Source organism: Mobula hypostoma, unplaced genomic scaffold, assembly GCF_963921235.1.
Source record: "Mobula hypostoma unplaced genomic scaffold, sMobHyp1.1 scaffold_42, whole genome shotgun sequence".
In the NCBI taxonomy this organism is placed as follows: Eukaryota; Metazoa; Chordata; class Chondrichthyes; order Myliobatiformes; family Myliobatidae; genus Mobula; species Mobula hypostoma.
In genome coordinates, this window is record NW_026948219.1 from 13,198 (window position 1) to 35,941 (window position 22,744).

Genomic DNA, 22,744 nt, shown 5'->3' on the forward strand with positions numbered 1-22,744 from the left:
CGCTGCCTTTTGTCACCTCTGTCCTCGGGCCAAGTTGCTGCCATTTAAACCTTTCACTATTTGAATCCCACGGTATGTTCTGCTCAGCCTGTTCCACGCCAAAGGAACTCAACTCCCAAACTTTTCAATCCCTCCATATAACTGAAGTGTTCCTTCCCAGGCAACATTCAGATATCTGATGTCTGCACACTCAAGAGGTGCCGTCATACCTGTAGCGTACTGTCATCACCTGAACTACACATGATACACCCGCAGTGAAACAATTTACCGTATGTTTCATAAAGCAGCAGTGCAACTTCCCTTTCAATATGGGTGTCGTGGTAAACAATGTTTACCTTGTTTGCATTATTCGGTGGGCCGGTGATTCGATTTTCTCCAGGAGCGAAGGAAACTGATAGGTAAGATGGTCGAGGTACATTTATCAAAAGTGGCACAGATGGGTCAGTCAGTTTAGCTGTGAAAAAGAAATCAGAAGAAATGTAAAGATATATATCATAAGAAAAAAAATAATTGAGTTATGATCAGAGAAACAATATTTTAATAAGAGCAGAGAGGAAATGTTCTTGATTTTTTTCTATGCAGAGAGTTGCCCATATCGGGCAGGCACTGCCAGACGTGGTGGTGGCGATTTCATCTGCGAAGGCAGTTTAATTTCTACCTTTGGTGTCTCTTTCTTCCTTTCCTTTCAAGGTGGATCGTTCCTGTCGAAGACCTTGGCCTAAAACTGCTTCTTGTCTACTTCTCCCTCAGCAAAGCGGCCGTCGTTATCGAAGCCCCTGCACACTCACGTTGTTCTGCTCCCGGCCCCTACAATCATGCAAATAGTACAAAGCTCCGTCAACAGCCTACCAGGGCTAACGGAATTTCTGTCCCATTGTGTAAAGATTAGTGAACAGAGCTCATGCAAATAAATTGAACTTTTGATCTCACAGCCCACCTCGACATGACCCTTGCACCTCATTTACAACCTACTCTTCATGTTCTCTGCAAGTGGAACACGATCCAAAGTTCAAAGTAAAATTATAATCAGCGTACAAACATGTCATCACATACAATCCTGATAAACGCTTTCTGCGTGCATACTTAGCAAAGCTATAGAGCAGTAACTGTAAATAGAATCAGTAAACTGTAAAATTCTGGAACTGTAACCTGTAAACAGACTGTGCACATGCACGGAATCAATAAGTAGCATTTAATAATGATCATGAAAGAATCCTTAAAGGAGAGTTCTTTTATCCCCATTTTTCCTCAATGTACTTTCGTAGTGAAATGACCTACATGGGTGGCATGCAGAACGAAGTTTTGTTTTTGTCACTGTAACTTGGTAGAAGCGATAATTTCCAATTTCCAATCTAAGGAGAATTATACGTCGCCATGGAGACACGTGATTAAATATTCATAGCGGCAGACAAACACTACGGGCATGCATACTTTGAGGGGGGAGGGATGCGAATGAGGTGGGTCTCAGAGAAAGATTGCAAATGTTAAAAGGCCTGCACAGATTAGATATGGCAAAGGTCTTTCCCATGGTAGAGGATTCTAGGACAAGAGGGCACGACTTCAGGATTGAAGGACGTCCTTTTAGAACTGAGATGCGGAGAAATTACTTTTGTCAGAGGGTGGAAAATCTGTGGAATCTGTTGCCACGAGCGGCTGTGGAGGCCAAGTCATTGGTGTATTTAAGGCAGAGATAGATAGGTTCTTGATCATCCAGGGCATCAAATGGTATGGGGTGAAAGCAAGGGAATGGGGATAACTGGATGGAGTGGATTAGCCCATGATTGAACGGTGGAGCAGACTCGATGGGCCGAAAGGGCTACTTCTGCTCCTAAGTATTATGGTATTATGGCCTTTTTAACAATGGATGAAATGGTCAGATGGACGGGCTTTCGGGACATTTTGTCTGCAGCTCAGGAAGACATTCCGAGACAGGTGCAAACATTAAAAGAATAGTTTCGACTAGTGGGACCCGTGGACTGTCCACAAATGTAACAGGCAATTTGCTTCCAAATGGATTGAAATTTCAAATTCATTCTTTTTCCCACTGTTTATCCCCATGATAGGGATGATCATCGTTACTTTCTCGTGAACGCCTGCAGGAAAAATATCTCAGGGTAGCATAGTGTAACATACGTATTTTGCCAACGAATTTTCTTTGCCTGCTCTGAATGTGACTTTCTTATAACAGCTTATATAGGAGCAGAGCTAGACCTCGAGGGGACCCTGGGCTGTAAAGTACCTGGGACTGAAGCTGAGCTCAGCCGAGTGGCAGAGGGACACGAGTTGTCGAAGGCATGAGTGATGGACCGGGGGGAGACCTCGCCATGCAGTATCCCAAGGAACGTCTGAAACTGAAGAGATGGGTGATGATAACGGAGGTCTCAAAGAGTCAAGAGACCCCAGATAGACTGGCCTCTGTAGCACCGGGGGAACAGAGGGTTGAGACTATCCCCCTAGTGAGATATGTTACTATCATTTACAAATGGATTGGAGCTTCTGACATCACGAAATTCCTTTGTAAACGGTGTTATTAACGATTGGATGACATATTATTTCTGATTGTATGACATATTATTTCAAAGTCATGGGGACGTGACCATTTTGGTGGGGGCGGGAGGGAGGGGAGTGTGTAATGCCCTGGTTTACATTTTTACTGTTATGCTGTACGTATTTCATTTTGGCAGTGATATAAGAGCACTCTGTTCTGTTTTCATGCTTGTTTGGGTCACTGCTGAACATAAAAGATAAGACAATGTGTGCCATCTAATTAGGATAGTCAGCTTCAGCCCAGTTACTTTAGAGCCCAGGATCCTTTCGAGGTCCATCTGGAAACCTGTCTGTCCACAAATTGTCCCCTGGGTTTCACCTGCCTCTTCGTGAGAAGTGTGAGAAGACTCTTCCTGAATTAGTGGGGAGTTAGCAAAGGGCAGCGTACACCACACCCCCATTTCCTCATCGTCCGAATCCATATGCCGTTCAGCGGCGGTGGTGGTTCTACTCTTCCCTGCTGCTGATACTTCCAGTCTCTCTCATGGGTTCTGTTAACACACACTGCTCAAGTCCAGCACACTGAACCACGTCGCTCCACTCAGGCAAGCCAGCGTGTCCTCGGTGCTCGGGGCTGTTTAGTCGACGGGGACTGTAACCGTGTTCAGAGTCCGATCGTAAACACCTATCCGTATCTTCCCGTTCTTCATCCTGGCCACCACTATTGGAGATGCATAAGGGATTCGGGACTCAATGATGATCCCGGCTTCTTTCATACTGCAGATGCTGCCGAACGTCCTTCCGCAGGTGCCAGTCACCGCGACTTTTCTCTGAGCGGGGTGTCCTCTGTCACCCCGATAGAGTGGCGAGTGTTCTTGAAACAACCCACATCAAACTCGTCAGTAGAAAATGCATCTTTCAGTTTCAACATCTTCTCTATCAACCTCCTCTTCCAGCCTCCAGGTACCGGGGAGTCACCAAAGTTGAATGACTTGACTTGTCAACTTTCCCTTTCCCGGGGAGAAGTTCTCCCCGGCTTGTCTCACAGGAGCACTAGACATTACCGTCACCGGAATGAGATGCGCCCTTGGCATACCCCGCCTGAGGGTGACGTCCCGCTCCGAAGTGTTCCTGACACTCTCTGTCATCGTGTTCACCTGTACAACCGAGGGCTTCTGCAGCTCGGGCCTCACCAGTACCTCAGCAGGACTCCTGACTCCTCTTCGCGGTCTTCAGGAGCTCACTCTCCGAGGGGTTCCGTCGTTCACAGTCCCTCCTGGTGTCACTCTTCACCACAGATATAACAGACGATGCCGGCCGCTCCCCTTCTGGCGGGATGCCGGCCACGAGCAGCCCTCTGTGTAGTTTGCCCCTTTAGGGGTCCGCTTCCCTATCACCTCTACCGTACACCTCAGTCCTGAACTCGACCACAAGCTCCTTCATCATTCCTCGGTGTGTGTTATCAGGCCAAGTGGACCGCTACCGAGGACTGCACCCTGTGGACGGAGGCCTCCCGCGCCTCCATCAAGTTTTCTTCCTCTCTTAGATCTCTGATCAACTGGACAAACGAGGGAAGAGGGCACCTCTTACGAGACATTCGGAAAACCAAGCGATCAGGTCCGGTGAATGTGCGCTTTTCGCCAGTGGCTCCTCTCAGCCGTTTGAATGGCCCCTCTACGCCGCAAGCAATTTAGCTGCATCTCTCGGCGAATAACGTAGGCAGAACCTCCCGACACCACCCCCCCCCCGCTCCTGAAAAATGTTCTGAAATCCCGTCATAAGCTCCAATGGGTTTCCCATCGAACCAAACGCCTATTCTAGCGTTTGTACGTAGGCCGCAGTGGTAGCTAAGTGGTTCTGTGTCTTTACGGATCTCACTACGTCAATAGCCGGCCCGTTCAATCGCTGTCGTTCTTCGTCATTAGAGCACTGCCCCTTATCCAGCAATTTAGAGGTATTCCATGCCCAAGCCTCATACTCCTCTTTCCTTCAGGGGTGGGCTTCATTCCTGAGAACAGGCTGAGCCTACGATAGCTGAGACTTTGAAACTGGGTATTTTGCCATTTATTCATCAGGCAGGTAAGGGCCACAAGCTCAAAATGCTCAGCCCTCTCTGGAAGACTCATTAGACCCTCTACTCAGACCACTCCTGCCCCTCGCTCCGCAGAAACGATAGCAACCTGTCTTTAAAGTCTCCGACCCCAACTACGGGAAGCTCAGCTTCCGATTCGGCACGCTCGCCTTCACTCCCGTCCTCCCGCAAAGTATGGACAGCCCGCGACCGACTCCTGTTTCGAGGCCACAATTGTACCAGGCAGTTTTACTGCAGTTATTTCAGTTCTAGTCCGAACTAGAACAAAGTCTTTGACCGCCATTTTATCAAATCTCCGCTTCACCCATGCAGCTTCCATAGCCACGTATCGTAATCACTTTACCAAACAATACTTTAACACAAACACAGAACCCTCTGGATTAGCGCTCAGGGCAATCACACAGCATCCAACGAAATCGATCCCGGATGAGCCCCTACAATGAAGTACCCTGGCACAGCGAAGGCAACCTCCGGCCATGCCAAACTCGTGCGGTTGAGGCACGCTCGCTCCTACCCCAAACCCCGGTTTGTGTGGATGCTGTGTCAGTTGCTACCCTGTTACAAATTAATGCCATGAAATAACAGACTTTGCACTGCATACGGTTAAAATACCAGGTTTCCCCCGCCATCCGAAGGTACAGCGTTCCTATGAAACGGTTCGTAAGCCGAAATGTCGTAAAGCGAAGAAGCAATTACTATTTATTTATACGGGAAAATTTTGTAGGCGTTCGCAGACCCAAAAATAACCTACCATATCATGTCAAATAACACATAAAACCTAAAATAACAGTAACATATAGTAAAAGCAGGAACGATATGATAAATACACAGCCTATATAAAGTAGAAATACTTTTCCACAATCATTACTGAACTGTTCTCCGGAGCGAAAATCTCACGTAAGCGCCGTCGGCAGAAAATCTCACGCAAGCGCTGTTGGCAAAAACACGCGCAAGCGCTCTCCAGTAACCTTTAAGCTATGAAGCTGCCAATTCATACCAAATAACACGTAAAAATACACAGCCGATATAAAGTAGGAATAATGTACGTACAGTGTAGTATCACTTACGGGAATCGGGACAGCGCCGAGCACACTGATGTTGGTGTGTTAGACTGAGTCGTCGGAGTTTGGGTGGTGCAGTGGCCACCACCCTCCAGCCCACTGAGCGATACATTGCCGCGAAGAACGCAGGGTTTCAGCGGTAGCCGGGAGGTACGCAGCACATCTTAAGAAAAAAGCCGAAACAAACATGCTAATTAATTAGGTGCCGCCCGCATTGTCGGCCCGGATCAGTGCCGATTTCCGATTGCGTCGTCTCTAATCGGGGCCGACAATTGCGTGTGGGCGGCACCTAATTAATTAGCATGTTTATTTCGGCTTTTTTCTTAAAGATGTGCTGTGTGCCTCCCGGTTACCTTTGCATTCTCCGCGAATCGGTATCTGTCCGTGGCCTGGGGGTTGGGATGGTGGGACACTGGGGTGTCATCTGGTCCCCTGTTTCTATTAGGGCAGACAATTCATCTTCTCTTGTGACTGCCCGCCTCGATGTCGAGGGTCGAGGTTCGTCGTCTGCTGTGGCTGATGTGGGAGGCTTGCTTGACTGCTGAGCCTCGCGTGTTTTTCTATCACACAGTTCTTTAATAAGGACTCAAACCATCCTGCAAATATCCCCTAAACCGACGCCCCTTTCAAAATTAAAGTCGTACTTTATCATTACTCATTCGGTTTCGATTGTTATCCTTTTTTCTTCCAATTGCATCGGCTCTTCATCTGTCAGTTCTTGATGAATGGGATGCAAAACCTCTTCAACAGCATTTTCGTCAACTTCCACAAGTCAAACTCGCGTTGTCCTTACTTCGTTCACCACGATCAAAACGCTTAATTATGTCTAGTTTTACCGTAAGTGTAAGACCCTTACGAGCTCTTTCAGGCTTTTCCGATACCATAAAACTCATCTTGCAAACGGCTGCTCACAGGCTCGTGTTTAAGCAATGCCGGAGAGAATGCCGTTCCGAATCGGGGGGAGAGCGGCTGCTCGGGGCGCACTGCCTTTCATCGCGCGCTGATTTTTTTCGCGCGCTGAATTTTTTTTTCGTAACAGTGAAAACACCTTCTGAAAGCGAAAATAGGGTACTAATGTAGGTCTTTCGTAACAGTGAGGTTTCGTAAAACGAACGTTCGAAAAGCGGGGGACACGTGTAATTATGTTTATGAATCTTAACTAAAGGGTTAGTAAAGAATAACAAAAAGAAAGGGGTCCATTCTAATTAAACAGTCATACGTACACAAGTTGGAACTCATCTGGAACTTTTCTGTCACCCAGGCGCTGGGGCCTCGGTCAACGTGAAAGCTCACACCACCCACCCTCCGAACGTCGCTCACAAACCATCTCGAACAAACAGTTCTCCCAGCGGATCGTATGCTACGACCAGTTCTCCCCAGCGTCTTCGCTCTTCATCTCCTCTCTAACCAAAAACATCAAGCCCAACCTTAATGCCTCTTAGCAGAGAAAACCTCCCCTTAATCCGAACATCCTAATTGCATGGCACACATTTCTCCTATCTGTTAATTTCAACAGTAACCAAAGCAAATATGAAAACAAGTAGTTCATAAAGAAGAGCACAAAATGAAATGCCTACAGCACAACAGTAAAAATACGAAACAGGGCATTACACGAGTAAGTACGACTATCTACCTTACTGTCAACGCTACCAATTTAGTGCATCTGCAAAACAATTGTCACTGTTGTTACAAATGTAATGAATGCAGATGCTCTGTCGTTTTAAGCAATTGCACCAATTCGAGGGTCACGTGTAGGGCGATTGAGTAATTTGCTTCATATCGGTGCAAACATTCAGTGTACCTGGGTTGCCATGCGACGGACTGAATCGATTTTGAGCTCACGCAAAATGCTGGAGGAATTCACCAGGTCAGGTAGCATGTATCAAAATGAATAAACAGTTGACGTTTCGGGCTGCGACCCTGTTTCGGGATGGAATAAAAGGGCGCGAAGATGCCACAATGAGTAAGTTGGGAGGAGGGCGAAAAGAACAAGCTAGAAGGTAATAGGTGAAGAAGATGTGTAGGATAGGTGGCTGAAATGTGGCTGGGGTGATAATGGGAAAAAACAAAGAGCTGGAAAAGATGGAATTTCATAGGAGAAAGTGGATCATGGGAGAAACGAAAGTAGGGGGGGACCAGAGAGAGGTGATTAGTAGGTGAGAAGAAGAGTAGGAGGCCAGAGTGGTGAAACGAAAAAGAGGGACGGGGGAGAGGGAAAACACCGGAATACTGAGATATCTGTGTTCATGCCATAAGACTGCAGGGTCCAAAGGCAGAATGTAAGTTTGCAGTTTACACCTCCAACCTGCGAGTGGGCTTATGTGGCAGAAAAGGAGACAATGGGCCGATATTTCGCACTGGGAATGGGGATTGGAATTGAATTGCGGAAATTCTGCTTTTTGTTGTTGGAGCTGAGGTGCTGGCCGAAGCGTTAATTAATTTGAAGAACGGAAGCTTGTAAGGCGTACAGTTCCGGGGTTGTGCTCCCAATGTGTTTTTTTTTCTTCCTTTTTTTTGTTAGTGTTTTTTTTGTTTCAATTAGCAGGGGTTCTTTTTTCCTTCTTTCTTTTTTTCCAGAAAAATAGTTTTAACTTTTTGTTTTTTTTTCTTGTTATTATTGATATATTGTTTAGCTCGGTTAATCAGTTAGTTTATCTCTTATTGTACATATTGATATGTTAACTCGATTACTTTAATGTATTTTTGTTGATTTTCAATAATAATGAATGAAAAGATTTTAAAATGAAATGAAATTAAATTGAAGAAGGCGTCTCGGTTCGAAACATAGACGGTTTGTTCATCTCCATAGATGCTGCCTTTCCCGTTGAATTCCTCCAGCATTTTGTATGTGCCGTGATTGTTGTGATTAATGGTTTGCGTGCGTTCAGTATCTTCGTAAGCCTGGATGTGATATCAGTTTAAGGCTCTTCACTATACTACAGGAGCTTACGAACATATTATTCATATATATATATTTTTTTGAAAGATCGATAAGCGGCAGAATGCCCATAGTGAAAGAGAGCGGCCCAATACAGTATAACATTAGTCTATCATCAAGGTCTATGTAGCCCAGGAATGGACAAGATCAACAATAACCGAGCGGTGAGCCTGAGAGGGCTTTGCAACAACATTCACTGACTTCGCCAATTCATCCTCTTTGAGATTTCACAATTTCATATCAAACTACCTATACCTCACCATAATTGGGATTTTACTTGAATGACATCATGTTTATTTTTACCCCAGCCGTTGGAGGACACGTCAGCCTTGTGTAATATTGAATATTCAGCGTGCTGGAGCGAGTATAAATGAATGAGCGTGGAGATTCATCAGCTCAGAGTTTCTTCAGCGAGATCGCGGGCAGCTGGAAGACAGGCTGAATCTCACACAGAATGCTTGACACATTTTACCCTGTGAGAAAGATACATTACTTGATCATTGCTGTTATCGGTGTTCCCGGTAAGAACATAGGCAAACTAACACTTACAGTTCTATGTGCGCAGTCCTTGGACTCGTTCAGTTACTGACAGCGTTGTGATGCCGGTGTGTCAGTGAATGTGGTGCAGATATTGTAATAAATCACGGTGTTCGTTCAGAAGTTCCTTGCAGTTTAATCCATTGCCTCGGCTGAAAAGAAGAAAAAAATAAAAAAGAAAACAAATGTAAAGTGGAAGCACGAGGAAATCTGCAGATGCTGGGATTTCAAGCAAAACACATCAAAGTTGCTGGTGAACCCAACAGGCCAGGCAGACTGCTCCTCTTCCCAGAGATGCTGCCTGGCCTGCTGCGTTCACCAGAGATGGATACATATTGTGGATTCATGGCAGGCAGCTTTGTTTATCAATGCAAAACCACTGTCAAACTCGATAATCCAGCGCGCTCGGCACCTTTACGGGTTACTTGGTGCTTTTTTACCCGCATCAATAGTTCAACATGCTTTAAATTCAAATTTAAAGGAATTGCGCTGCGTTTGGAAAAATAGTGCTGCAAGTTTGAAGGGAACGTGGTACGCCAAACCCCGGTGAGATTCACTTGTGCGTTAGATCGCGAACCATCGGGATTTTCGAAAATTGAAATGTGTCCGTGTGTGTTTTAGTTTACAAGTGTTTGTTTCCACGCCATACTATCGATGAAGAGGGGATTAGCCAACCCAGAGGTGATTGTTAGATGCCTGACGGCGTACCGTACATGGTCCGCTCTGCAACAAGAAACATCGATCTGTTTAAATAATGCTTCTGTAATTTGGAGCAGGTCAGAAGGACTGTACGATAAAAAAGAAAAGGAACTTCCAGATACGATCTCTTGACATAGTGTGAAGGAACCGTGGCCCAAGTGTAGTTGCAGAATTTAAAAGCAGCGAGCCTAGCTGGGTCCGCGTGGGCGGGTGACAAAGGGGAGTCCAAAAGCAGATGAATGCTTGCGAACAGGGGAAGTAAATCTGCTACGAACTTTGAACATTGTAAATGGACAAAGTCAGAGGCAGTGAGGCGTAGCGACATGCGATGAGGGCCAGAACATCGTGGAAGTTGCCTAGGTATCCAAACGTCACGCATCGGTCGACAAGTGCCCTTGGAGATCAGTTCAAAGCGCCTCCTTGCCAAATCCTGCTCCTATTGCAGTACCTAGTGCCGTACCATTTCTCCCTGCTTGCGCGCATTTGAGGTGTCTGCGAACCCCGATTTACACCTTTCAAACCTTCAGTAATGAGCGCCTGCAAAGTTGGATTGTTGTCTCTTTACAGCTTATCTTAGCACAGAGCGGTGAGACAGCAATTCACTCAGTCTTTCTGCTGTTCCCCCCAGTGAACTTAGTGGCGAATGTGATCCTGTCCCGGGGAAAGTGCGGTCTCTCCACCTGCACCACTCGCTACCTGGTGGCCATGGCAACGGCGGATCTACTGACCATCGTCTTTGCGGTGATATTGTGGCGGGTCAGTTATTATTACTTCCCTGGGCATCACGCCCGTATGCAGTGTGATCGCTGCCCTGGGAGAGGCAGCCACTGACTGTTCTGTCTGGTTCACCGTCACTTTTACATTTGATCGGTTTGTCGCCATCTGTTGCCAGAAGTGGAGAGCAGAGTACTGCACCGGGAAAACTGCGTCTGTGGTTCTGATAACAACCGGCGTCCTGATCTGTTTGAATAATGTGCCCTACTTCTTCATATTGCAGCCTGTGACAGTGATTGACAATATACCCTGGGACTGTTTGCATGTGCCCAGCTACTATACGGATCCCGGGTGGGTGGGATATGACTGTCTTACTACTGTTCTACTGCCAGTACTCCCGTTCATGTTGATACTACTGTTCAACGCTCTGACAGTCAGACACATTTTAGTGACTAGTCGCGACCAAAGGGGCTGAGGGGTCAGAGCAAGGCGGAGAACCGCAGTGACCCGGAGATGGAGAGCAGGAGGAGGTCTGTGATCTTACTTCTCACCATCTCCGGAAGCCTTATCATCCTGTGGTCGGTGAATGTTGCCGAATTCCTTTATAACATAATTGTCGGATTGGATCAAAATAATTACAATGATTCAGAACACATTTTTCAACACACCGGATACATGCTGATGATATTAAGTTGCTGCACAAACACTTTTATTTATGGGGTATTATGAGAGCAGTTCATCAACGCAGCGAAATATCCGCTCACGTCAATTATTCAAATACTTAATGAACAAAATATCTAAGCTCTTCTCGGAGGGGGTTGTGGTGATTTCCATCTTAACACTGCAGAACTGACATCGGAGAACATGGCAACGGGGAGAATAAAACTGGTTTAGAGCCCGAGAGAGGCACAACACAGGAAAATACACATTCACCCCTTCAGCCCGCGACATCCAAACTCAGCCTACCGTTTATGATTATTTCCCCACCATATTCCGGCTCCTGTCACCGCCACACCCCTTTCGGTGATGATAAGCGGGAGAGGATCCGGGGACATTCAAGTCATAATCGGCAAAATTGCATCTCATTTGTTACGTTAGTCTTTTGCATCAGAATGAAATGAAAAAGCAAATCAACAATCTGCAAGAACTTACAGTAAACATCGCACTTGTCCTTCATATTAGATAAACCTGTGATGGAGAAATGGTTAACACCGCAGAGCTCCGGGATTTGGTTCATAATTGTGCAAATTTCCATTGGAGTAACCCAATGCTTACTCTGCTGAATGGAAAAATTCAACATCGCTTCCTGACTTTTTTTCATAAATTTCCATCCGTACAAACTGCACGTTGAATCTCCCCTGTATTCTGCGCAGTACAATCGCATGGTTAACGTTGTTTTATTTTTTTCTCAGTTAAAACTGGTAAAACGTTGTCTATGGACATAGACAAAGAGCTCATTTCTCAACTGCGATGAATATATGGACTATTCCAGCGGTGTTTATTATTGTCCTGCAGCTCCAATTGTTTAATGTTTTTGTTTAGTGACTTTGGGATGATGCCAGTCGTGTATATTACAACTGGAACAATTGTTCATGTATCGCAGACTTTCATTTTCCTGTTTCAAGTCAGCATATTTTAGGTGCTTTTCACTTACTGATTTCTACGTGTTGTAATTTGTCGGAATGGCTATACTGTATCTATCAAGTAAAGTGCCTTTGCATGTTTATCCTGTGATATTATATCCGGACGGGGATCGTGTATTGCCCTATCTCTAATAATGGATCGGTCTTAATTTAATTGTAAGACTCCGGCTCTAAAATGGGATCAAGCTTGTATTTACAGTAATCTATAGTATCTTTCATGACTTTGTACCTTAAAACAAGATTTTGATGAATGATGCTTGCCACTTGATGGCGCCTGTGTAAGTAACCAGATTGAAATAAATTGCTGTTGGATACGCTAATGTGTTGGATAGTTTCTCGTTTTAATTGGCAGATTCTGTTTCAGAGCCCGAGAGAGGCACAGCACACGTCGTCTTGAATTTGTTAGTCTTTCAATGTGTATTTTTGTTATTTCTGTGTCAACCGCCTGGTCCTGTATTTACACAAGGAACCACTCAGTTTCTGGGAGGAGGTCTCCAGCTTTGAGGCTGCCGTTGGCCGCTTTCCTCGTTTGCTCAGATCGTGGGGATCTCATCCGCGGACGATTATGCTCATCTATTGGCTAGCTCTTTCTTCTATAGCAGTGTTTCCCAACCTATTTTAGCCCGAGTGCCGTGAGTCAGGGTGAACTGTCGAGCACCCTAGCTGCTAATGTATGCATCCCCAATAACACCTGCTAGGTTGATAAGGTCGGACGAGATTGCCGAGTGTCAGAGTCGTTGTGACGACGAATGTTCACTGCCTGCGGTGCTCTGCTTCTTCCTGTGTCCCAGCGCCTCCTCTTTTTCTGGAAGTGTCTGCTCTACTAACGGTCAGTCAGGTCTGGTGCCGCAAGTTAGAGGCGGCTTACCACCCCACCAAGAATCTTGAACGCCCCCCGGCGAGTGTTATTTGTTCCTAAAGCCGTCTTAGGACACGTAACCGCCCCCAGAGGGAATAACTGTTCTACTGTGACACTTTCATCTTTCTGGGTTGACCTTACATTTCTGTTCAGAATAGCACATGATCGCAACATGTTGAATCCTGTTTTCGTTGATGCAAATACATCCTTAGAAAAGTTACTGTGAGTGGGACAGAGGGAATGGAACTCCCTCAACATCTTGCTACCTCCTCTCTCCATAGTGCGCCCACCGTATCTGTCACTCCTTTTCTCCCTACCCTTCACCCTCCTCACTCCTCAAAACACCTTCCTCTGTCTCTCTCCTCCATCTTCTCTTACTCTACCTTTCCTCCTCTCTGCTCTTACCCTAATACACCCTCTCCCACTTCCTCACCTCCCTCTCATACTCCACTCACCCCAACTTTCTCTCACTCTCACTTCTCTTCTCCCTTTTCTGTCTTCAAACCGCACCGCGCACCCCGACACTGGATCTCGGCCCAAGTTCACTCCAGGATAGCATACCGTCCTTTTTGATGTGCGATTGTGACAGCAACAAGATAAGTAGCCTGGGTAACATCGGAATTTACTGGCATTTGGAGTTGGATGAAGCACAGGAAGGAGAGAAAGATTAGATTAGACTATGGGGACACACAGTCCTCTTTTATTGTCATTTAGTAATGCCCTTGCATTAAGAAATGATACAATGTTCCATCAGTGTGATATCACAGAAACACAAAACAGACCAAGACTGAAAAACTGACAAAAAACACATAATTATAACATATAGTTACAATAGTGCAAGCAATACCGAAATTTGATAGAGAACAGACCATGGGCATTGTAAAAAAAAGTCTCAAAGTTTCTCGAAAGTCCCATCATCTCACGCAGACGGTAGAAGGAAGAAAACTCTCCCTGCCATGAGCTTCCAGTGCCGCAAACTTGCCGATGCAGCATCCTGGAAGCACCCGGCCACAGTCCGACTCTGAGTCTATCCGAAAACTTCGAGCCTCCGACCAGCCCTCTGACACCGAGCACAGAGCACCATCTCTGCTGAGCACTTCAACCCCAACCCCGGCCGCCAGTAACAGGCAAAGCTGAGGATTTTGTCCTTCCCCTCCGGAGATTCTCGATCACACAGTAGCAGCAACAGCGAACCGGGCATTTCAGAAGTTACTCCAGATGTTCCTCTGTGCTTCTCACATCTGTCTCCATCAAATCAGAATTGTGCACGGCCCCTACTTACAAATACAGGTATCATACACCGGAGAGGCTGCGTGCTGCGTTGCACCCCCATCTTCTCCTCCACCAGAGAGATAGAGGAAGAGGGAGAAGTAAAGAAGGGAAAGTGGGAGAGAGAGGGGGAGGGAGAGAGAGAGTGGAGGAGGGAAAGAGAGACAGAGGGAGAACAGGCTGAGTGGTGGTAGTGAAAGTGAGGGAGGGAGAAACTGAGTTACAGAAATAAGAGGCTGTTGGAGTGTTAGCGAGACAGACTGAGGAGAGATGGGAGGGAAGTAGCGGAGGCGAGAAACAGAGGGGAGCGAGACGGTGGCGACAACCAGTGAGGGGAGAGAATGGCGGGAAATGAGATGGATGTGGGAGAGAAGTAAACGGGAGCGAGTGAGGGGACAGAAAGAGGTGCGGGAGAGAATGACGGAGGAGAGAGATTGGAGGGAATAGAGATGGGGAAATAAACCGGGATAGAAACCAGGGATTGAGGCGGGGGAGATAAACGAGGAAAAGGGACGGGCTCTTTGACATCTCTGCTGATCAGTGAGAGAGAAACAGACAAGGATCGAAAAGGGCTGCTCATTTTAAATGGAGACGTATGGAAATTTCTGAAATTCTAAATCTTCCATGTAAATTCCTTTAGGATCAGTGAAGTGTCTATCTATCTGAGAGCAGGCGGGTGGCTGGGTACATTGAGGTGGAGATAGAGGGGGATGGGAACAGACGCATAGATCAGACACGGCCATGTTGAATAAACATAATATCATAAGACTTCCTCCTCCTCTCTCTTCTGAATTGATTTCCCTGTAGTCTGAGGGTGTACTCCCAGTCCTGGGCTCTGCATTATGGGAAACGTCCTCTCCACATCCTCTCTATCTTGGCTTCTCAGTATTCAGGAATCCCCCCCCCCCCAGCCCCATTATTCTATACTCCAGCGGGAACAGGCACAGAGACATCAAACACCATGAGCTGTGGTCTTGTTAAGCAGCATCAGGTGCAATACCTTGTTAAAGACCATCTGAAAATCCAAACAAACAACACCCACTGCCTTTCTCATTTCACCAAAGAATTCCAACAGATTTGTCTGAGAAGACTTCTCCTGAGGAAAACCACGCTGACTTTGGCCGTACAGGGGAGGATTTAAAAGAACTGTCATGGAACAGAATCACTGGCAGGGTCCAGCCGGCCTGAGCTGACTCGCTACTGCAGGGGTCCCCAACCTTTTTTGCACTGCGGACCATTTCATATTGACAATACTCTTGCGGACCGGCTGACCCGGGGCTGGGGGCGGTGGGTAGGGTTGCCAATGGACAAGAGTAGAGCCAAATACATTGTTTACAGAGACTACAACGACCATGAAGCCTTGCGTGGGCACCAGAGCGTGTGCGTGCTTTGCGCATGCGTGTACCTGCCGATTTTTCTACAGATCGTTTTTGGCGATTCTGTTCGGGGGGGGGGGAGGAAGGTGTTAATCACGACCAGAATATAGGTGATAAGTGGCTACTACACTCAATTTTGTTTCTAAAAGCGTTTATCTAACGAATTTAATATTACACACACAGCGCATATTTTCCTCGCATGAATATAGCGATAAGTCAATTACTGTATCAGGGAAGGACAGGGGAGCTTGAAGTAAGTGTTGAACGAACTTCCAGTAGAAGTGGTACAGGCAGGTTCAATATAATTTAAAGAAAAATTGGATAGGTATATGGACAGGAAAGGAAGGGACTAGGTCGGTGGTCCATGGTTGGTGGGACTAGGTGAGAGTAGCGTTCGGCACGGACTAGAAGGGCAGAGATGGCCTGTTTCCATGCTGTAATTGTTATATGGTTATATAAATCAATAGCATCATAACATTTTAAGTAACATTTGGATATTAAACACACTGCACATATCTTCCCCGTATGAACATATAAATCATTGCAACACACCAATATCACTGAATCAGTGGGAGCCCTGGGCTGAATGCTTGTTTCCCTGCAACCAGGTGGTCCCATCGAGGGGTGATGGGACACAGCGATACTCGAACGGGGTTCCTTATGTCCAGTCCATTACGCAATTTGGTTTTCATTACATTCATTGCAGAGATATGTTGGAAATGGGAGCAACATTTTCAGTGCTTTCGTGGCTTTCTCAGGATATTTAGCCTTGACTTTGATCCAGAACGCTGGCAGAGATGTTATGTCAAACATACTTTGCAGCCCATCGTCATTTGCAAGCTCGAGGAGTTGATCTCCTTCCCGCGCTGACATGGATGACGCGCGGGTAATGACCTCGCGTGCGTTCAAGCTCAACAGTGCGTGACAGGGAATGAGGAAAGGTGCTGACTCATATCGCCAAATCATATCGTTTCCTCGCGGCCCGGTAGCGCATACTTTGTGGCCTGGTGGCTAGGGACTGCTGCTCGACTGTACACTAGGTGTGTTATAAATTTACTAAGTACCAGAGACAAGAGTTTAAAATAGAACTGACTGATTTGTCTCAGATCCAGAATATTAAAACTCCAGTCCCATTAAAGGTGAATATGCAGCAGAAGAAACTCCTCCCATGCCCAGTGACCAGGGTGCAGAACTGGGTGTGGTGAGCAGCAGCAATAATTGCAGAGTTCAGCACCGACAGTCACTCTCGAAATTGCATTCAGCAATGGTGATGGACAAATATCCAGCATGCAGCTTATTGAAACTTTCTCCCCAGTGTGGATCCCGTAGGGTGTCATAAGGATAGATAACTTTACCACATTCACAGCCGGTGAACAGCCTTTCCCCAGTGTGAACTCAATGATGCACATTTGGTTGATTTGGCTGAGAGAATCTCTTCCCAAAGTCTGAGCAGGTGATCAGCCTCTACCCAGTATGAACTGACTGGTGTCTCTGTAGTTGACTTGACCAAGTGAATCCCTTCCCACATACTGAGCAGGAGAACGGCCTCTCTCCAGTGTGAACTCGCTGATGTACCTTCAGTTGAGATGACTGAGTGAATCCCCTCCCGCAATTTGAGCAGGTGAACGGCCTCTCTCCAGTGTGAACTCGCTGATGTGCCTTCAGGTGGGATGAGCAAGTGAATCTCTTTCCACAGTCTGAGCAAGTGAACGGCCGCTCCCCAGTGTGAACTGACCAGTGTGCTTGCAGGTGGGATAACTGGATGAATCCTTTCCCACAGTCTGAGCAGGTGAACGGCCTCTCTCCCGTGTGAATTCGCTGATGTTCCTTCAGTTTAGATGAGCAAGTGAATCCCTTCCCACAGTCCGAGCAGGTGAACGGCCACTCCCCAGTGTGAACTGACCAGTGTGCTTGTAGGTAGGATGACCGAGTGAATCCCTTCCCGCAGTCTGAGCAGGTGAACGGCCTCTCTCCAGTGTGAACACTCTGATGGTCCTTCAGTTTAGATGACTGAGTGAATCCCTTCCCACACATTGAGCAGGTGAATGGCCACTCCCCAGTGTGAACTGAATTGTGTAGCAGTAGTTGGGATGACCGAGTGAATCCCTTCCCACAGTCTGAGCAGGTGAATGGCCTCTCCCCAGTGTGAATTCGCTGATGTACCTTCAGTTTAGATGAGCAAGTGAATCCTTTCGGACAGTCTGAGCAGGTGAATGCCCTCTCCCCAGTGTGAACTGACTTGTGTACCAGTAGTTCAGATGACTGAGCAAATCCCTTCCCGCAGTCTGAGCAAGTGAATAGCTTCTCCCCGGTGTGAACTCGCTGATGTACCTTCAGTTTAGATGAGCAAGTGAATCCCTTCCCACAGTCTGAGCAGGTGAATGGCCTCTCTCCAGTGTGAATTCGCTGATGTACCTTCAGTTTAGATGAGCAAGTGAATCCTTTCCCACAGTCTGAGCAGGTGAATGCCCTCTCCCCAGTGTGAACTGACTTGTGTATCAGTAGTTCAGATGACTGAGCAAATCCCTTCCCGCAGTCTGAGCAGGTGAATAGCTTCTCCCCGGTGTGAAGTCGCTGATGTACCTTCAGTTGAGATGAGCAAGTGAATCCCTTCCCACAGTCCGAGCAGGTGAACGGCCTCTCCCCGTTGTGAACTCGTTGGTGAGCCATTAGGCCAGATGACCGAGTGAATCCTTTACCACAAGTTCAGCAGATGACCAGCCTCTGCTCAGTATGAACTGACTCATGTGTCCACAGGTGGGTAGACTGACTGAGTCCCTTCTCACACACAGAACAGGTGAATTTGCTGATGCACCTTCAGTTGAAATGACCGAGTGAATCCATTCCCACTGTCTGAGCAGATGAACGGCCTCTCCCCTGTGTAAAATGACGGGCATGCCAGTCGGTCAGATGACAATCCCTCCCCACAGTCTGAGCAGGAAGGATGATCGAGTGTATCCCTTGCTCCTCTTCTTAAGTATCCGGACAGAGACAGCAAAACTGGCGTGTTGTGTCTGAGATTCACGTAGACAAATTCCTTGACATTTTTAACCTGTAAAAAGATTTACAAAATCCATCAATGGGTGTAGGACAACATTTCAGAAGAGATCACTTGAGTTGTCAAGGTGTGATCTGGCATCACACTGTTACAGTGAGATTCAACCCAAGGTGGAGAGAGAAATCATCTTCTAACTGGGCACAGTGCTGGTATCTGGAATGACCATCAAATTCTCTGATGCTCTTCCTGTCTCTATAAGAATGGGGCATTTCTGCCATCTCCAATCTGTGACCTGGCTCAGTTTGACTCTCTCCATTGGTATTATTCCTTGTTCTCGTTGAGCTGCATGGGTGCCTGGCCCCACAGTAACTGAAACACTCACACAAATAGCCAGCAGTGCATTCCACGCACCCACCACTCTCTGTGTAAAATAACTTACCCCTGACATCCCCTGGATATCTATTTCCAAGCACCTTAAAGCGATACCCCCTGGTGTCCACACGATCAATGCCCCTCATCATCTTGTGCACCTAAAAAAGGCTCTAAACATCAACAAGGAAATTATACATTGCTTTGAGGATTTGCCAGAAGTACTGTATACAAAATTATGAGTGTATAGATCGGGCAAATGCAAGCAGCTGTTTCCACTGAGGTTGGGTGGGATGACGACCAGAGGTCATGGGTAAGTGGGGAAGGTGAAAATTTAATGGGAACATTTGGAAAAGCTCTTTACTGAAATGGTTGTGAAAGTGTGGAATGAGATGTCAGCACAAGTGGTGAATATGAGCTCAGTTTCACCATTTAAAGGAAGTTTGGATGGGAGCCTGGATGGTAGGGGTAAGGAGGGCGATAGTGCCGGTGCAAGTGGTCGCATAAGACAGCTTAAATATTTTCTTCAGCATTGACTAGATGGGCCAACTAACCTGTATCTGTACTGAACTTCTCCATGTTACTATGACAGCTGGTCAAACTTGTTTGGAAGGGAAAAGGTAGGAGTGACAACAGAGCAGCAATGGCTGGAGTTTCTGGGAGCAATTTGGGAGCTGAGTAATCAATACATCCCAAAGAAGTTGAAGCATTGAAAAGGCAGGAGGACACAGCCGTGGCTGAAATGAGAAGCCAAAGCCAACATAAAAGCCAAAGAGAGGGCAAACAAAAGAGCAAAAATTATCGGGAAGCTTTTAGAAACCAACAGAAGACAACTAAAAAAAAAGTCAGATGAGCTCAGGGCGTGGAATTATGATATTGTAGTCATTAATGAGTCTTGGTTGCACCCAACAGTCTGAGGCATTTGGAGGAATAAAATGTCCGGGGCCTCAATATCTTTTGAAAACCAAGGTACCCTGCACCAGTTACCTTTCAGCTTTTATTTTGGCAGGCACATACAAACTTGACACCCTCAAAATTCCACTTCTGAAGGCTTCCCACTTACCAAGTACTCCTTTGCCAGAAAACAGCTTGCCCCAAACCACCCTTGTCAGATCCTTTCTGATACCATTAAAATTGACTTTTCTCCAATTCAGAATCTCAACCCATGGCCCAGACCTCTCTTTTTTCATATTTACTTTGAATCTCATGGCATTATGATCACTATTTTCTGTCACCAGCCCTGGAATATTTCCGAACAGATTATTGCACACTTCTACGTCCGAAATTCTACGTACTGATTAAGGGCACATTTGACAAATTCTACCCCATCCAGTCCTTTTACAGTATGGGAGTCCAGGTCAATATATAGAAAGTTAAAATCACTTACTGAATCAACCTTTGTTTCTTGGCATGATTTGTGATCTCTCTACAAACTTGTTCCTCTAAATCCCTCAGACTGTTGGGTGCAACCAAGTCCCAATAATGGCTACAATATCATAATTCCCTGTCTTGAGCTCATCTGGATTTCCTACGATGCTTCTTGCATTGTGATATACACAGCTCAGCACATTCATCACACCATGCTCAACCATTTGATTGCTGACTCTATCTGAGGTCTGAACAACATCCGACTGCTGTCAAGAAAACAACCTCTCGCTCATTGTCACAAAAACAAAGGAGCTGTTTGTGGATGACAGGAGGAATGGAGACAGGCTAACCCCTATTGACATCAATGGATCGGGGGTTGAGAGGGTGAACAGCGTTAAGTTCCTCGGCATAAACATCTCCAAGAATATCACATGGCCTGTACATACTGGCTGTGTTGAGAAAAAAGCACAAAAACACCTCTTTCACCTCAGACGGTTGAAGAAGTTTGGGATGGGGCCCCAAATCCTAAGAACTTTCCATTGGAACACAACTGCAAGCATCCTGACTGGCTGCATCACTGCCTGGTATGGGAACTGTACTTCCCTTAAACGCGGGAACCTGCAGAGAGTGGTGCGGACAGCCCAGCACATCTGTCAATGTGAACTTCCCACTATTCAGGACATTTACAGAGACGTGTGTAAAAAGGGCCCAAAGGATATTGGAGACCCAATTTACCACAACCACAAACTGTTCCCACTGCTACCATCCAGGAAACATACCCATCGTACCCCCCACCTTACCAGGGGCCAAGAGCACCCAGTGCTCCTGAACCCCAATCCTCCCAGTACTCAGATACGGTGGCCGCTCGGGTAAAACAGTGGCGGCAGGGAAGGGGAGGCTCTCTATGCCCTGAGATCCAGAAAGGGAATACCGAGGATTATTCCGAGCAGGGAGGGAAGAATACAATAAAACCCCAGAGTTAATGGCTCCACAATGACAATTGCCCACCCGAATGCTACCCAATCCACGAGCAGGAGGAAGGATAGTCCTCAGTGATTCCTGTGTATGCACCCTGGAAGCCTCAGTCAGAGTACTGCAAGTTGCTGGAATCCAAATTCCGTTTATGATTGCTACAGGGAGAACCACAACCACTCTCGGTCAGGAAATAGTATCAGAAAAGGGATTCCAGCTATCAAACACAACAATCACTCTGTCTGCGTTTGAAGGCACGGAGCATACATATTCACGTGCCCAGCCACTGCAGGTGGAAATCCAGGGGAACCAGAGTGAGGTTTCATTTACAGTCACCACCAGTCTGGGGTGTAATCTAGCAGGGAGAGACTTGCTGTCTGTTGGAAGTCGAGATTCTATGCACAGGCGAGGGTATCACCCAGGGACTAGCTAACAACCGACACCTTTTCCAATTTCCAATGCCCCAGTGGTGGGCACTTAATCTGGAATCCACTGCATTTGAACCCCTTCTGTCAGCGGTCGACCTCCTTGTGACCCCGTGCTATGACCCTACGGGGTGCTGAACTGAGGAGGCCAATATTATGCACCCTTCGAGGGACAGAAGTTCCCAGTCTCGGTGATTGGAGAGGTTAAAGGAAGAGAGGGCAGTGCATTACTGGCCGAAGTTCCGGATTTCCTTTGGCGACAGACAGGACTGGTTGTTCCCCATACCACCATTAGGTTTTGCCCTAGGTTCAAGCCAAAGAGCCTAGGACTCTTTGTCTACACCTGACAAAACAAACCTCCAGCACCGAGGGAAATCAGCAAGACCTGGCCACGGGCCAACTCCGATAATGGAAGGAGTCAGAGGTGAAGGGGGGACATCTGGTAAGACATCCTTTTAATACTGACCGAACCCAGGATGCTGTACCCCATCTATGGGCAATTTCAGGCCATGAAGTTGGCCACACCAACTGCCCTCCCCCCGCCCCCGTCCGGATCACCGTGAAAGAAGGACAGACTGTGCTATCCATTCCACAATACCCCCTCAAGGCCGAGGCAATGTTTTATGAGGATGGAAGCTCTTTTGTGGATCCAACAGAGAAACAATGTTCTGGCTATGCGATAGTGACGGACAGTGAAGTAATTGAGCAGTCCTCTTTTGAAACAGTTGTCTCCGCCCAGAAAGCTGAGCTGTTTCACTCGTGCCTGTATCCTAGCAACAGACTAAAGTGCAAACGTTTACACAGACTGCCGTTATACATTTGAAATTGTACATGACTACGGGGCTCTCTGGGAAAATGGGGGTTCCTGACTTCTTCTGGCCACCCCATTAGTAATGCTATCTTTGTAAACAACTTACTCACTGCTCTACAGCTACCT

General features: G+C 46.7%; 1 protein-coding gene across 8 annotated transcripts in view; it reads right to left on the minus strand.

Annotated features, from left to right (window-relative positions):
* Window positions 1–536: 536 nt before the first annotated feature.
* Window positions 537–22,744, minus strand: part of LOC134341919 (zinc finger protein 229-like) — a 35,538-nt gene continuing 13,330 nt past the window's right edge. For 6 of the 8 annotated variants that reach the window (XM_063039850.1, XM_063039854.1, XM_063039851.1 and 3 more), the window contains exon 3: window positions 13,717–18,727. In XM_063039850.1, the coding sequence (XP_062895920.1) occupies window positions 17,140–18,345 (1,206 nt within the window). In that variant the 5' untranslated portion in view covers window positions 18,346–18,727 and the 3' untranslated portion in view covers window positions 13,717–17,139. Of the gene's footprint in view, window positions 808–8,881; window positions 9,052–9,127; window positions 9,268–13,716; window positions 18,728–22,744 lie in introns of those variants that run through there. The other 2 variants (XR_010016902.1, XR_010016903.1) reach the window with 2 other exon arrangements.